The 15910-nt window shown below is 52.9% G+C and overlaps 1 protein-coding gene across 8 annotated transcripts in view; it reads left to right on the top strand.

Annotated features, from left to right (window-relative positions):
* Mprip (myosin phosphatase Rho interacting protein) overlaps nucleotides 1-15910 on the top strand; it is a 140299-nt gene that overhangs the window by 111885 nt on the left and 12504 nt on the right. For 6 of the 8 annotated variants that reach the window (XM_046456716.2, XM_046456719.2, XM_046456714.2 and 3 more), the window contains 6 exons: nucleotides 846-962; nucleotides 3451-7269; nucleotides 11306-11453; nucleotides 12320-12437; nucleotides 13498-13657; nucleotides 15078-15197. In XM_046456716.2, coding sequence (XP_046312672.1) covers nucleotides 846-962; nucleotides 3451-7269; nucleotides 11306-11453; nucleotides 12320-12437; nucleotides 13498-13657; nucleotides 15078-15197 — 4482 coding nt within the window. The remainder of the gene's footprint in view (nucleotides 1-845; nucleotides 963-3450; nucleotides 7270-11305; nucleotides 11454-12319; nucleotides 12438-13497; nucleotides 13658-15077; nucleotides 15198-15910) is intronic. The other 2 variants (XM_046456722.2, XM_046456723.2) reach the window with 1 other exon arrangement.

Raw genomic sequence — 15910 nt, 5'->3', positions numbered from 1 at the left:
GCTGCTCAGTTGGCTCCTGACCACCAACCCCAGGAGGGCAGAGCACACATAGGAGCTAGAAGGTTTGGGGGGAAATGGGAGATGGATACATGAGTGAACTACAGCTTTTCAAAGTGAGAAGAGTATAAAATAGCTTATAGGTTTCCACATCTTGGTCAGATTTGGGGGGATGAGGGGGTACTGGGGATTGAACTCAGGGGCACTCAACTACTAAGCCACATCCCCAGCCCTACAGTTTCCACATCTTGTTTGAGGAAACTACAGGAACCTTTTTGCAGACAGAACTTCATGTGACATACATCATGTGCAGCTGATCAAACAGCCATTTCAAGTTGGAGCCACTCAGGCCTATGGTTGCCCCTGTGGAGGACAACATGACCATTCCAAGGACCCCCAAAGACCCTGTTGGATGGTCTCTTTCTAGTGAAGATGGAAAGCCCTTAGTTCTCAGTGGGGCACACAGCCTGCTTCTCAGAAAGGAATTTCCTGCATAGGCCTTGGGACCTGTGGAAGGGCTGACATGGTGAAACCATTAGTGCATGTGGAGGTTTTGTGGGTACCAGGGTTACCTAGGGTAGGAAGGACAAGCCTGTCCCTTGGCCCTCAGAGGGTAGTGGCTGCCAGTGTCATTTGTGGCCTGGAGCTGGAAGCTTCAATTCTGGTACTGCAGGTATAGGCCAGATACGCACATCCCTTGGGAAAAGGAGACCCCAGAATCCTGAACAAATGAAGGAGGCACCTGTGGCAGGCCTGCTGCCTTCAGGAGGCCTCTGGGGGCCTGTGCTGTGTGGCTGCTTTTGTTTATTATTGTCACGTTGCTTAAGAAAATATCTTTATGCCAACAGCTGGAGCAGAGCCAGAAGGAGGCCTCGGACCTTCTGGAGCAGAACCGGCTCCTACAGGATCAGCTGAGAGTGGCCCTAGGCCGTGAGCAGAGCGCCCGGGAGGGCTATGTGCTCCAGGTAGGGGGGCAGAGCAGTTGCTGAGGCCCACAGTACAAACAGGGGCTTCAATGTGAAGGGCAGATGCTGGGGCCGGGCAGGCTAGGAATGTGCAAACCCCAGGGGAGCTCACACTTCAGCTTTTCTACCAGAAAGACCAGGACTCTGAAAATGCAGGGGGCTCTGGTTGGTTTTTCCCTCCTACTGTGACGTTTTGAGAAATGGGCCTGAAACCTCTACATTGAAAGGTTTTATTATAATGAAATCATTTTGGTGATCTCTCCTTTTGGCTCTCAAAGTAGCCAGTGTTTCTTATGAATACCATACATCTGCATGCCATTACCCATTGTTCTCACAAAAGTAAGATCAAGCCCATTTTACAGATTGGAGAAATTGAGTCACTCGGCAAGTTGGTGCCTGCTTATGACCATTAGCGAGTTAGTCGCAGATCTAGAACTGGACCCCATCCCTGCCCATGTCACTGGGAACGTGCAGACCTGGGCTATCAGTACTGGCCTAGTGGCTGTGCTTCTTACTTTCTGCCTAGGCTGAAATTTCAGGAGTCCATGACCCCAGCCTTCAGCCAAGGGCGAAAATCAGAAGGGTGGCAGCCTGGGTCCTAAGCTGACAACCCACACCTGGTATCCTTTCACCAGAGGTGTGTGCCACAGAGTCCCAACCCACGACCAGACCCACAGTGTGGCCACCCTGATGGGCATGTAAGGCGGGAGGTGGCAGGTGTGAGGGCAAACAGTCTGAGGCACAAAAAAGACATGCCCCTGCCTCCACGGTACTGTTGATGAATTAGTTCTGGAAGGGAGTGGGGTGGGGTGACAGAACCAGGATTGAAGCTCTCAGTGGAAGCTGAGAGTGTGGCATTAGAGTCAGGATCCTGAGTTGAAGAACTGACCCAAGAAGCAAGTGTTCCTCCCCCCTGTATCATCAGCTCCCTGCTGGTGTAGACCTAGTGATTCCAAGGGCCATTTGACTCTGTTGCCCAGAGTCTCTGGTGAGTCGGTCATCAGCATTTCTAGATTGTCATGCACTAACCTCCGTGTGAGGTGTCCCAGGTCTGCCTTCCTGCCTTTCCTCCCGCCTCTGCTCCTGCTCGTGCCTTTGGCCTTCTTTCTCCCCCACATGCCTGCACCTTCCTCCCCTGCCCCTTTTAGTACATTCAGTGCCATGCCCAGTTCAGACTCTAAACCCATGGCAGCTGTCCTCCTCCTACATGTCCCACTCTGAGAACCTTGAGGTCATTTGTGCAGGCCCTCCCTGTTGGAGAGTATCTTTCTAAGCCTTGGTCGGGCCCCATCCTCCAAGAACCAACTTCGGTCAAGTGGTAAATGCACTACAGTGGGCTTTGCACATTGCTAACCTGGGAACGTTGCTGTGTGTCTGATGTGGACCATCACATCAGCCTTGTTAGCCACGGGTGGGCTGCTCTTCCTAACTTCCTGCTGCATCTAACAATGGGGGACTCTGCACCACCCTGAGCTTTGGAAAGGCAGGAGCCTTGGGCCTGAGCATCAAGAGGTGTGATGCTGGGAGGGTGCTGCACTAACTGGTGGGAGGAGCTTGCATGGTTTGACGTTGAGTGTGAGTTTAACTGGAACTTAACATAACTGAGTGTCACATCTGTGGCTTCCCCACCAGTAGACCAGGAGGGAACCTGAGCAGGCCAGATTCTAGGCGGGACTCTCCTCACTCTTTTTCATGTTTTTTTTCTCTTGCATTATATTAGTTCTGTCCATTCTGCATGCCTTTCACCTGGGGGAGTTTTCTTTCTTTTGTGGTTTTTTTTGTTTTTTTTTTGTTTTTTTTGCATGTTTCACTCTCTTATTTTGAACTCCACAAAGGTTTGTTTTTGTTGATTATACATTTTACTCCATGGTTTGCGTTCCCCCTCGTTTTGTCTTCTTACAGGTAGAGATTAGTTCTTCCTGTTACTGTGGAGGCCTGGCTACGCTTTCCAAAGGACAGTGTTCCAGATGTCACCTCACTGACATCTCCCGAGTGGTTACCTTCCTTCCTTCTCTCCCTGTCTTGGAAGGAAGTGACATCACTTACCTGCACCTTGCGTCCTGCGCTTGTTTAGGATTTGTGGTCTAGAACTGTGTATCTTTTGTTTTGCAAAACAGATGCAGGCGCTGTGCTCCCCTGTCCCGCTTCCCGCCGTCCTCTCGTCCTTCAGTCTGTTTTGCTTCTCAGTGTGTTCCATTACTCAGTTTTGTTTGGTTTATTTCTCCTAGAAGCTGTTTGGTTAGAGCTGTATTTTGATGTTATTGTCCATGTTTTCTGTTACCTGGAAACAACTTAGCAAAAAATAATCATAATAATTAAGATAATTCGTTGGAGTTTTTTAAATGGGAAAAAAAAAAAAAAAGTTGTACAAAGGATAAAAGGCAAACCCACCAAGGAACTTTTCTGTGGTTGATCTTGGCCAGAGGTGTGACACTCAGAACGGGGAGGCCCGAGTGTTACTAACCAGTATTTAATCGATTTTTTTAAGACTGAAGTGGCCACCTCCCCATCGGGTGCCTGGCAGAGGCTCCATAGAGTCAACCAAGACCTCCAAAGTGAGCTGGAAGCCCAGTGCCAGCGGCAGGAGCTGATCACGCAGCAGATACAGACCCTGAAACGTAGCTATGGGGAGGCCAAGGATGCGATCCGGCACCACGAGGCCGAGATCAGGAGCCTGCAGGCGAGGCTCAGCAACGCCGCCGCCGAGCTGGCCATCAAAGAGCAGGCACTGGCCAAGCTCAAAGGCGAGCTGAAGCTGGAGCAGGGCAGGGTCCGTGAGCAGCTGGAGGAGCGGCAGCACAGTGAGGCCGCGCTGAGCGGCCAGCTGAGGGCCAGCGAGCAAAAGCTCAAGAGCGCAGAGGCCCTGCTGCTAGAGAAGACTCAGGAGCTGCGGGACCTGGAGATGCAGCAGGCCCTACAGCGGGACCGGCAGAAGGAGGTACAGAGGCTACAGGAGCGCATTGCTGACCTCAGCCAGCAACTGGGTGCCAGCGAGCAGGCCCAGCGGCTGATGGAGGAGAAGCTGCAGAGGAACTATGCGCTGCTGCTGGAGAGCTGCGAGGAGGAGAAGCAGGCACTGCTGCAGAACCTGAAGGAGGTGGAGGACAAGGCCAGCGCCTACGAGGACCAGCTGCAGGACCATGCGCAGCAGGTGGAGGCTCTCCAGAAAGAGAAACTTAGTGCCAAGTGTGAGGGCAGTGAGCAAGTGCACCAGCTGGAAGAGCAGCTGGAGGCCCGGGAGGCCAGCATCCGCCAGCTTGCTGAGCATGTGCAGAGCCTCCGTGATGAGCGGGACCTCATCAGGCAGCGGTTCCAAGAGCTGATGGAGCGTGTGGCCACATCCGATGGGGATGTGGCTGAGCTTCGGGAGAAACTGAGAGGAAGAGAAGCTGACTACCAAAACCTGGAGCACTCACACCGTAGGGTCTCTGGCCAGCTGCAGAGCATGCGCACTCTGCTGAGAGAGAAGGAGGAGGAACTGAAGCACATCAAGGAAGCACATGAGAGAGTTCTGGAAAAGAAAGAGCAGGATCTCAGTGAGGCTTTGGTTAAAATGGTGGCCTTGGGGAGCAGTTTAGAGGAAACAGAAATTAAGCTGCAGGCAAAAGAAGAGATTTTAAGGAAATTTGCAGATGAGCCTCCAAAGGAATTGGAAGAGCCACAGAGCACCCCAGAAGAAACAGAGGACCGGGGTTTACTCTCGGGCCAACAGCTCCCAACTGCTGGGGCACCTCCAGGCTTACCCCACATGCGGTTGGAAGATGAAGACTCAGGAGCAGGGCTGGGGGAAGAATGTGGGGATGGCAACCCCAGCAGGGAAGAGAGTGCAATGCCCCTGAAGTCCTTGGACGCTCCTGACAGGGAGGGGCATCCACAGAGCACAGCCAAACCCGACCAGGGAGCACCTGGTGTTAAAAGGCAAAGAATTCGGTTCTCCACAATCCAGTGCCAAAGATACATCCACCCCGAGGGGTCTGAGAAGACCTGGACCAGCAGCACGTCATCAGACACCAGCCAGGACCGGTCACCCTCAGAGGAGAGCATGTCCTCGGAGGTCACCCCTAACACGCTGCCTGTGGCCGGAGACTCCGAGACATACCTCTCCATAATCCACTCCCTGGAGACCAAGCTGTACGTCACAGAGGAGAAGCTTAAGGAAGTGACCGTGAGGCTAGAAAGCCAGCAGGGCCAGAGCCAGGAGGCGCTCCTCGCCCTGCACCACCAGTGGGCCGGCACCGAGGCACAGCTCCGCGAGCAGCTTCGCACCAGCCTGCTGCAGGTCGGCGCCCTGGCCTCCCAGCTGGAGCAGGAGAGACAAGAGAGGGCCACGAGTATTGAGAGCCATGTTGGGGAGCTAGGGGACTTCCAGGCAAAAAATAGTCAGGCCCTGACATGCTTGGAAAACTGCCGCCAACAACTAAGGTCCCTGCCCCACGCTGGCCAGGAGGATGAGCGGGAGGCACATGCAGCCTCCCTGGCCAGTGTGGAGAGCACACTTATGAGTGCCATCCAGGCCCTGCAGTCCTGGCCAGCCCCCACAGGTGGTGGGGCCCAGGCTGGGCAGGAGGAGGGGTGCTCCGTGGAGAGCGGGGTGGCAGCGCCTCTGCGCCAGCACGTGCTGAGTGAGCAGGAGCAGGCAAAGCTGCTTTCTGACCAGATGGCCCTGGAGGCAGCCCTGATCAGCCAAATAGCAGACTCACTGAAGAGCACGACCTCAGACGTGTCTCGCCTTCTCCATGAGGTTGCGTGGTCAGAAGAGCGCTTGCTGGAGGGAGAAAGTTGTGCCATCTCTGCTGAGGCCCCAGCAGAGGCCTGGGCCAGGAAGGTGCTGGTGGATGGCGAGTTCTGGAGCCAGGTCGAGTCCCTGAGTAAACGCCTTGGGACACTGGGAGGAGAGGCAACCAGCTCATCAGGAGATGGGCAGCAGCATGTCCCCCAAAGCCTGGCCGATGCCACATGGGTCCGGGCAGAGCTCAGCTTTGCCACACAATTGGTGAGGGAGTCATTCCACCGTAGGCTGCAGAGTGTCCAAGAGACCCTGCGGGGGACGCAGACTGCCCTGCAGCAGCACAAATGTGTGTTGGGGGAAATCCTGGGAGCTTATGGAACCCCAGATTTTGAGAGAGTGATGCAGCAGGTTTCAGAAGCCCTCGGGCGTCCAGAGGGCAGTGTGGACAGTGTGCAGACGTCCTGGGACCTGAGACTGTTAGGAGAAGTTCTGAGTCCAGACACAGACAGCTCCCAGGAACCCTTGCATGTGTCCCATCAGAGCCCTGGGGCCCTTGTTGCTATTCAGGAAGAGCTTGCCCAGCAGCTGAGAGAGAAAGCCAGCATCCTAAAGGAGATCGCTGCTGCTTTGCCAGCCCTACCCCCTGCTGAGTCATTAAGGGGTTGTCGCAAGCTTCTGCAGACTTCTCAGACTCTCTCCTACAGTGCTTGTTTGGGAGGCCTTGGTCAGTATTCATCCTTACTGGTTCAGGATGCAATCATTCAGGCTCAGGTGTGCTATGCGGCCTGCAAACTCCGGTTAGAGTATGAAAAGGAACTTCGATTTTACAAGGAGTCCTGGCGAACCAGGGAGACCTCCTGCCAGGAACAGGCACAAGTGGTTGGGGCCCTGCGGGAGGAGTACAAGGAGCTCCTCCGCAAGCAAAAAAGCGAGTATCTGGAGGTGATTGCCCTCATAGAAAGGGAAAATGCCGAGCTCAAGGCCAAGGTGAGCCAGCTGGACCATCAGCAGAGGTGTTTGGAAGAAGCAGAGAGCAAGCACAGTGAGAGCGTGTTTGCCCTGCAGGGCAGATATGAGGAGGAGATCAGGTGTGTGGTAGAGCAGCTGAACCGCACTGAGAACACACTGCAGGCCGAGCGCAGCCGGGTCCTAAGCCAGCTGGACGCCTCCGTCAGAGACAAACAGGACATGGAGCGGCAGCATGTGCAGCAGATGCAGACACTGGAGGACAGATTCCAGCTGAAGATCAAGGAGCTGCAGGCCATCCACGAGGAAGAGCTAAGGGCCTTGCAGGAGCATTACTCACGGAGCCTGCTGCGCCTGCAGGAGACCCTCAGCCTCTGCCAGCAGCAGCACCCTGAAGCCCTGCCAGCCCCCTCCCCCCGATGGCGGCCAGAGTCTGGGGCTGCCCCACAGGCAGCCCAAGGAGAAGCTGACTCCATGACAGGGCTGCGGGAGCGCATCCAGGAACTGGAGGCCCAGATGGATGTAATGCGCGAAGAGCTGGGCCACAAGGAGCTGGAGGGCGATGCAGCTACACTGCGGGAGAAATACCAGCGGGACTTTGAGAATCTCAAGGTCTTCAGCACTTGATTTGCTAAATTGATTCTACTTGCAGATGCAGGGAGGGGGGCTTCAGGGGCTGCCGGGGCTCTCAGGGCTCTCAGAGCTGGGTGATATTTCTCCATTCTTGGCTGCCGTATGGCCAGAATCAGGTGCTGTTCTGCTATCCCTCTATTCATTGGTCATGGTAGGGTCTGAGCATCACCCTCCCAGAAGGAGGACTAGTGGAAAGAAGGCAGGGTCCCTGTGGAGAAGAGAGTGCAGTCCATGCTCCCAGGGCAGCCCCACCACCTCATTCCACCCTCACAGAATCCAAGGCTGAGGCATCTGCCCGAGGACTGCCTTGTACTCTTCAAGTGCAGTCACGTTTTTCCTGACTGTCCTAGGAATTGGATTTTCCCATATAGGACTATTTTCAAGTGTTAAGGGTCTCTTTTCTTTTTGTGTTCGTTTTGTTTTTTGGTGCTGGGGATCGAACCCCAGGGCCTTGTGCATACAAGGCAAGCATCCTATCAACTGAGTTCTATCCCCAGCCCCAAGGGTCCCTTTTCTGTCCCAGCTACCTGTAAGTACCAGCACTGGGTAGGCACTTGTCTAAGAAAGGCTTTTCTCTGGACCACAGTTTCAGGCAGCTCCTGTTCCCTTCCCCAGTAGCTGCAAAAGAGACTGACGTCTACACCCACCTGTTTGGCACTGCCTTGTAAGCCCTGGCCCACAGAGGTGGTGTCTCAGTCCGGGCCAGTGGAGCAGTCCAAATGCTCTGGCCACCCCCACTTTGTGACCTCACTGCAATATGCACATAGCTGCCTGGGCGTCGTCCTAGAGGTTCTTGACATCCTTTAGACTCAACTTTGCCCCAGTAACTGTGCCCTCATTTCCCTCTTCCTCCGAAAGGTATGTATGACGCATGCCTCGGCCCTTCAGGCATAGCCAACACTGATCCCCCTGTCCTTTCACAGGCAGTTGCTCCTGCCAGCCAACAGCTACTTCTTGGCAGAACATGGTGACTGCTTCCCAGTACCTTACTCTAGCGCTGAAAGTGACAGAAAAGTGTTCTTATTCTTTGCCTCTGTGTGATGACCTAGCCCCTACCAAAGACAAGAAGGGGAGTCAGGAGCAAGCACTTCTCAGGCAGCCACGATGCTGCTCTCAGTCCAGGTTCCCTGCTCAGTCCAAGCCTTTAACCACCATCATGAACTGTGAGAACATTTTAGTGGCCGTTTTCCCCAGTTGCATATGCAGTGACCCTCTGGTTACTTCACTGAGCGCAGCATCAGTTAGGTCTGGGTGTGCCTTTAAAAGTAAGTGGCACTGCCAGGCACGGTGGTACATGCCTATAATTCCAACTACTGGGAAGGCTGAGTCTGTAGGATTCTAAGTTCAAGGCCAGCCTGGGCTACTTAGCAAGACCCTATCTCAAAAAGAATTAGGGGTGTAGCTCAGCGGTAGAGCATATGCCTGGCATGTGCAGGACCCTGGTTCAATCTCTGAGACCACAAAACAAAAGCTAAAAAGGAAAAGAAAGAGAAGAAAATGGCACAGACCTTGGTTTTGACCCCAGTTCACTTCTGGTGAGGGGTACTGGAGATCGAACTCAGGAGCACTCAACCACTGAGCCACATCCCCAGCCCCGTCCTGTGCCCAAGCGCTTCCAGCCCACGTATGGTATTCTCCTTGACCCTTAGACACATGCAGAGTTTATAACCAGACAACCTCTTGAGTTACTTTATGCAGATTTCTCCCTGGATCTGACAGACTAGGGGTGCTGGCCCTAGGGTCAGTGTCCCTACCACCTGTACAACTGTGTATCATAGTCATTGAGAAATTGTTCTTGATCCCAGGGAAGACTGACTTAAAAATTAAAATTGTTTATAGATCTTCCCCCCTTCCCCCCCTGTGACCCCCACACACACATTCAGGATTAAACCCAGGGCCCATGTATGCTAGGCAAGTGTTTACCACTGAACTACTCCTCAGCCGTGGATTAATTCTTTTTTTTTTTTTTTTTAACATATGTGTTTAATAAAGAAGCAGCTGGGTCTTTAAAGATACCTCAGTATTTCTGTTAGAAATGTTTTGACCCTTAACTTCATATGTTCCAAAACACTCAAAATAAGCCATAAGAAAGTGACAGAATTTGCCTGCGTGGCTCCCTGAGAAGGTGCTTGCTCCTGACTCCCCTTCTTGTCTTTGGTAGGAGCTAGGTCATCACACAGAGGCAAAGAATAAGAACAGTTTTCTGTCACTTACTGCAGGGTAAATATCCTCAGTCTGGAAATTTGAAGCTTTTTGAACACCAGCATGACTAGTAGAAAATGTCACACCTGACCTCATGTAATAGGTCACAGTCAAAACAGAAATACTCTAAAAATATTGTGCAAAATTACCTTTGGGCCCTGTGAAACTTAAGTGAATTTCATGTTTAGACTTGGGCCCCACCTCCAAGATATCTTATATATGCAAATATTCCAAAATCTAAAATAAAATCCAGAATTGGGAATGCTCTAGTCCAAGTGATGGAGATACTACACCTGAGAAGTTGTGACTAAACCAAGCACATGGCGCGGAGCCAGGAGCCTGACCCTGGGAGGCTCCCGTCAGACCAAGCTGGGCCCCAGGGTTTCCACAGCTGTCCTGTGGTGTTCAGGCACCAGGAGGAGAGGAGGCCCAGGAGACAGATGACTTCAGGGTTGAGCTGCTGGGGGAGGGGATGCCCCCTTAATGGAGAGCAGATCTGTGGCCGTGAAGTGCAGGCTCTGACCAGGAACTTAAAATCCTGAATGAGAAGGGCTCGCTGATTGGAGATCTTAGGGAAAGGTACTGAAGCATGATGGTTTGGCTCTTGATATCCTTTCTTGAATCCACAGGCAGAAAGAGTAGATACTGGATTAAAGCCTCAAGTGGGGAAGGCCTCCCCTCTTAGTTGTACTTGGAAAGCAGTGTGGCCACATTCCTCCAGCATTCAAAAGACAGCAGGGCTGGGCTGGGGCTCAGCGGTAGAGCACTTGCCTAGCATGGGTGAGGCACTGGGTTTGATCCTCAGCACCACATAAAGATAAAGGTATCATGTCTGTCTACAACAAAAAAATATATATTTTTTTTTTAAAAAATAGCAAAAGACCTGATCCCTGCCCTGAAGTGGATCTCGTAAGGAGTTTAGACACAACGTACACTTGCGTGCTCAAAGTAGCTGCACGCTCTAGCCACTCACAGTCGTGGGGCTCACGTGAGCACAGCTCTGATAGGTCAGGTATGGGCCTCCTCTGGCTGAGTGGGATAGTTTGGTCTCTTCCTGTGGCACACCCCTGTCCTGCCAGGTTATAATGAGGCTGTCCCTGTTACGTGTCTTGTTGAAGTTGAGAGCTCATATTTTCCTTCAAAAGAGAAAGACAAGAGGAAGGCACAGGCTAGCAGGAAGGGGATCCTGTAGTCCATTCTGACTTCTTCAGTGGACATCTGAGAAGTTAAACAACAGTTTGAGGTCACAATCTGGCTAGTGTCAGGGACAGCCCTCCCCCCAAGCTCCCAGAAATGGGCCCTGTGTACCACCAACCAGCAGGGAATAGAGCCCCCCCAAGCCAGGCTATGCCCCACCCCAAGATAGCCTCGGCTCCCTCAAGCTATCACCTGCCTGTGAGAGCACGAAGTGTGTGCCTGTCACTCCACACCAGCTGCAGCCAGCAAGTGTGTTCCGACCTCCCTCCTGTCCGTTCTCCCTCACAGTGGTGTGCACAGGCCCCATTTAAACCCCCTTCACACCCTCCTCTCACCCAAAATACCAAAGTCCCACCAAGAAATGGGATTCAGAGCAGTTCCAGAAAATAGATGGCGAGTGTAGGCTGTAAACACCCTCAGCTGCCTGGTGGCCTGAGGAAGACCATGGAGATCCCCACACCACCCCAGGAGCCTGCCCCCCTCAGAGCCCCTTGGGATGTGCACTGGATGCGAGTTATCACTGGGCCTGGACAGGGCAGGGTTGCTGTCCATTTATCATACAGGACAATAGTGCAGGCAAATAGAGAAATCGATAAGCCCCTTTTGCATTCTGCAGGCCACATGTGAGCGGGGCTTTGCTGCAATGGAGGAAACACACCAGAAGAAGATTGAAGATCTGCAGAGGCAGCACCAGAGGGAGCTGGAGAAGCTGAGGGAAGAGAAAGACCGCCTCCTGGCTGAGGAGACCGCCGCCACCATCTCAGGTGGGGCTGGGGCACCAAGAGCAGCGTCTGACCCACCTCCTGGGCTGGGCCTGCAACTCAGTCGTCACCACCACCCTTGCTGAGCATTCTGATGGGATTGAAGCTTTATTTTGAGAAGAGGTGTTCTTTATCTGAGGCAGGGGCTGGTTTGAGGAGTCCTTTGAGAGCCAGTGCTGCAGCACAGCTGGCTCCCCAGGGGAACTGGGCCTTCCTGTCTAGCCCCTGCCACAGATACCATCAGCATGAGGACCCTCTGGCCACATCAACCTAAACGCCAGAGGGGAGAGATGTGCAGCTTCTCTCTGGCAACACCGTCACCGCCCTGAGCAAGCCCATCCCGTCTGTGCGGTGTTGCCTTCCCTCCTCGTGATCAATAAGAATTTACCGTAATTCATCATGTAGTGGCAAGGAAGAAAGTTCTGGAAAAGCTGTGTGTTTTTATAAACTCGTATTCCAATGTAACGTCGATGTTTAATCAGTTTGGTGTTGTGGTGTTGGCGGTCCTGGGAATTGAGCCCCCAGAGTGCACTACCACTGAACCATGTCCCCAGCCCTTTTAATTTTGAAACAGGGCCTTGCTAAATTGCTGAGGCTGGCCTTGAGTCTGGCCTTGAGTCTGGAATCCTCCTGTCAGCCTCCACATCCCCTGTGGCAGGAGTTGGCAGGGAGTTCCCCCTCAGAGAACTGCTGGTGGGAGGCAGCCTGTCGGAGCATGTGTTCCTGATGGATGCAGTGTCAGTGGTGTTCACATGTCACACTGTCCTGACCTACCGAGCCCCCGGGGAAGGAATGGTACAGTGGGGAGTGGCATTGCTGGATGTGCAGCCCCAGCCTCTTGGTGCTGAGGGCCATGTCCTCACCCACAGCCATTGAAGCCATGAAGAATGCCCACCGGGAGGAGATGGAACGCGAGCTAGAAAAGAGCCAGCGGTCTCAAATCAGCAGCATCAACTCGGACATCGAAGCCCTGAGGCGACAGTACCTGTGAGTCACCCAGCCCCAGGCAGGGCCCCTGGGGGAGGCCCACTGCCTTCCTGGGTCTCTGTGAGAGCTTGAGAGTTGGTCCTAGGAGAAGCCATGGTGTCAGGCACCCCAGACCACCTTCCTCTCCAGGGGTGGGGCACAGCCCACCTGAGGCTTCCTGTACTAAAACAAAAACTGATCACTAAAATCTGAAGAAAGAGGTGCAACTGATGAAGTTCTAAAATAGCTTGTCCAGACTGGTGTAGAGGCCACCCACCCCACAATTTATTCTCCATCAATGGCTCCATCACCTCATAAGAAACGGGGAGCCTGGCTGATGCTTGGTGCCTGGTACTCCATGGCTGTACGTAGCTGAAGTCACCACAGTCTCTGTGGTCTCTGTGTGTGTGCTGATTCCCTTTCCATAAGTGGGGGATGGGGAGAAGACTCCAGAGCAGTCCCTGTTGATTTTTCCCCCTCTGTAGAATTGACACAGCTGGGACCCTTGGGTTGGCCTTGGGGGTCTGTTTATTGCTTAGACTGTGCCAAGGTCTCCAGGACATGTCCAAGGCCAGGACCCTGCCTCAGGAACAGTCAGTGCAGCAGAGCCAAGGCCACAGCAGCTTAGGTGACATCCCATAGAGTAGCCATGCTCACCTGGCTGGGCTGAGCTAACAGGTGCCAAGGCCTGGGTGACCCCTCCTTGGTTCCACCAGTAGGAAGTTGGCCCTTGTGGATCCAGGTGGCCGAGAACTACCAAAGGGCTGGCTCTCTGCATCTCGCACACCCACTGGGTCTTCCGGGGATGGCAGAAGTAGGCTCACTGAAAACAGCTCCTCATCAGGAGAGCTGCCCGCCCGAGTTTTCTTAGAAACCCGACATCCACGTTGCCGTTGGTGACTGAATTCTGTCCCTAGAAGTGTCATTTTGTAACTCCTGGGCTGTGGGGGAGGACCAGGAAGGACGGAGTGGGTTATGCCTGCCCTTTGCTGTACTGCTGTGGTGTCTAGTTGACCCTTGGGTGTGGGAAGGGGCCTGGGTCCTGGATCAAGGGTGGAGTGCTGAGCGCCCCTCTCCCCAGGGAGGAGCTGCAGTCGGTGCAGCGGGAGCTAGAGGTCCTCTCGGAGCAGTACTCGCAGAAGTGCCTGGAGAATGCCCACCTGGCCCAGGCACTGGAGGCCGAGCGGCAGGCCCTGCGGCAGTGCCAGCGTGAGAACCAGGAGCTCAACGCCCACAACCAGGTGAGCCTGAAGTCAGGTGAGGCTGAGCTGGGACCAGAACTCACCCTGAAGGTGGTCCTGAGGGTCTCTGAGCCATGGTGTGGCCATCCACACCTGCAGGCCACCCAGTGACGGCCACTTGGTAGTTCTCATCATGTTGCCAGAAACTCACTGCATATGGCCAGAGCAAGCTTGTCTGCTCAGACCAGTTGTTGGAGTTCAGAATCTCTCTTCCTGAGACCAAAAGCCGAGTGGTTTCTCTGAACCTCTCGTTCATTGCCAGGCAGGGCCCAGGACTCATCCCTGAGAGTCAGATGCCCTGTTCCTTGGGGAGTAAAACTTAAATTACCAGGGTTAGGATTCTTGTGTTTATTTTTGTCAGAATATTCCCTTAAAATTTGCTGCTGCTGCTTAGGAATTGGAGGTACATTTAAATCCTGGCTAGCCGAAGGGTACAAGTTAGTGACTTTGAGTCAGTGGAAGCTCCTCTGTGGCACATGTGACACTGCCCTCTGCCAGCCCGCCCTGCATGACCTCCCTGCCCACATCACACAGCCTAATGCTCAGGCCACACAGGACTGAACATTTAGTTGCTCGTCTAAACATGGCAGTGGCAGGGAGGCAGAAGAGCCACATCCTGCAGGAGCTCACGTGGGATAAACCACGAAACAAGCAGATACTTTATTAATAAAGAGAGGTGTTAAGGTTTATGGAATCCTCACACAACTCTACAGATACAAATAGCCCTCCATATCTCAATTTGCATCCATGGATGCAACCAATATGGTGGGAAATATTTGGGTCAAGAGTTGGATCCACACTGAATGTGTACACATTTTTTTCCTTATCACATTTTTTTCCTTATCATTATCCCCTAAACAACACAGTACAGCTGTGTGCATTGCATTTACTTTGTATTGCGTATCATAAGTGATCTAGTTTGAAGTATATAGGAGGGACTGTGGCTGTGGCTCAGCAGTAAAATGCTCGCCTAGCATGAACAAGGCACTGGGTTTGACCCTCAGCACCACATAAATGTAAAATAAAGATATTTTGTCTACCTAAAACTTAAGAATACATATTTTTAAAAAATAAATAAAGTGTGCAGGAGAAGGTGCATGGGTCATATGCAAATGCTGCTACTTTGTGTAAAAGGCTTCAGCAGCCATGCACCTGGGTATCTGTGAGGGTCTTGGAACCAGTCCCCTACCAATACCAACATTCTACATTCAACCCCCACACACAGATTTTAGAGGACTGAACATCACAGGTGTGGAGCCTCAGATGCTGAACCCCAGACACAATGATGCACATGCACATTACTCGTGACCCCGATACTTGGGTCTCTCATATTGTTGGTGAGAAATGACTTTTCCAGGTCATGATGTGCAGTTTGGCCCCCAGGCAGCTCTGTGGAATGTGTTGTGTTGTTGTCCCCCAGGAACTGAACAACCGCCTGGCTGCAGAAATCACACGGTTACGGACACTACTGACCGGGGACGGTGGTGGAGAGGCCTCAGGGTCGCCCCTCACGCAGGGCAAGGATGCCTATGAGCTAGAGGTACTGTCAAGAACCAGGTCCTGCCCTGTTCAGCCTTGCTGCAGAGGAGCCCCAGAGGAAGCAAGGTGTGGCCCTTCGACGTTGGAGGGATAGACTTGGAAAGGGGGATGAAGATATGACTCAGTGGGAGAGCGCTTGTGTAAGGCTGTGGCTTCCATCCCCAGCCATGCCCCCAAGAAATTAAAAAAAAACTTAAAGGACATGGGAAGATCCAAAGTCACTGCAAGATGGCAAGGGAGCAGTTAGCTGCCAGGCAGCCTGGGGTTCACAGGCAGGAGCCAGGGCCACCTTGAGAGGCTGGGGGGATGTTCAACCCCACCTTCCCTCCACCTGCCTCCAGCCCCACCCTCTCTCTATCTCACCACAAACACTGGCCACATAAAGTGACCCATTTTATAGCTATATGAATGCTGGGCCTGAGGTTCTGTTATACTCCACTTCTTAGGAGCCAGGAGTGCTTGTTAAATCACAGTAACTGATTCTGGTGTATTACGGTGTCCTCTTAGGAAGGTATATAGGTTTTTCTCTATTAGATGATAATTGCATCTTAAAAATGCTTCCCATAATGAGCACTGAATGAGTCTGGTAGAAATTTCTACAGGAATAGCATTTCCTAAGCCTGAGTGCTGGTCTCAGGAGATAAGTAAGTTGGCAGCAATAGTTCCTGGCCTTCCCAGGCTGAGCTGAGGTTCTTGGGATGTGGAAGGGAATGC

This window comes from Marmota monax, unplaced genomic scaffold, assembly GCF_021218885.2.
Source record: "Marmota monax isolate L192 unplaced genomic scaffold, Marmota_monax_Labrador192_F-V1.1 WCK01_AAM20220418_F8-fsc00291, whole genome shotgun sequence".
NCBI classification, from domain to species: Eukaryota; Metazoa; Chordata; class Mammalia; order Rodentia; family Sciuridae; genus Marmota; species Marmota monax.
Note: the sequence above shows the minus strand (reverse complement) of the source record. Positions and strands in the feature narration are given on the sequence as shown.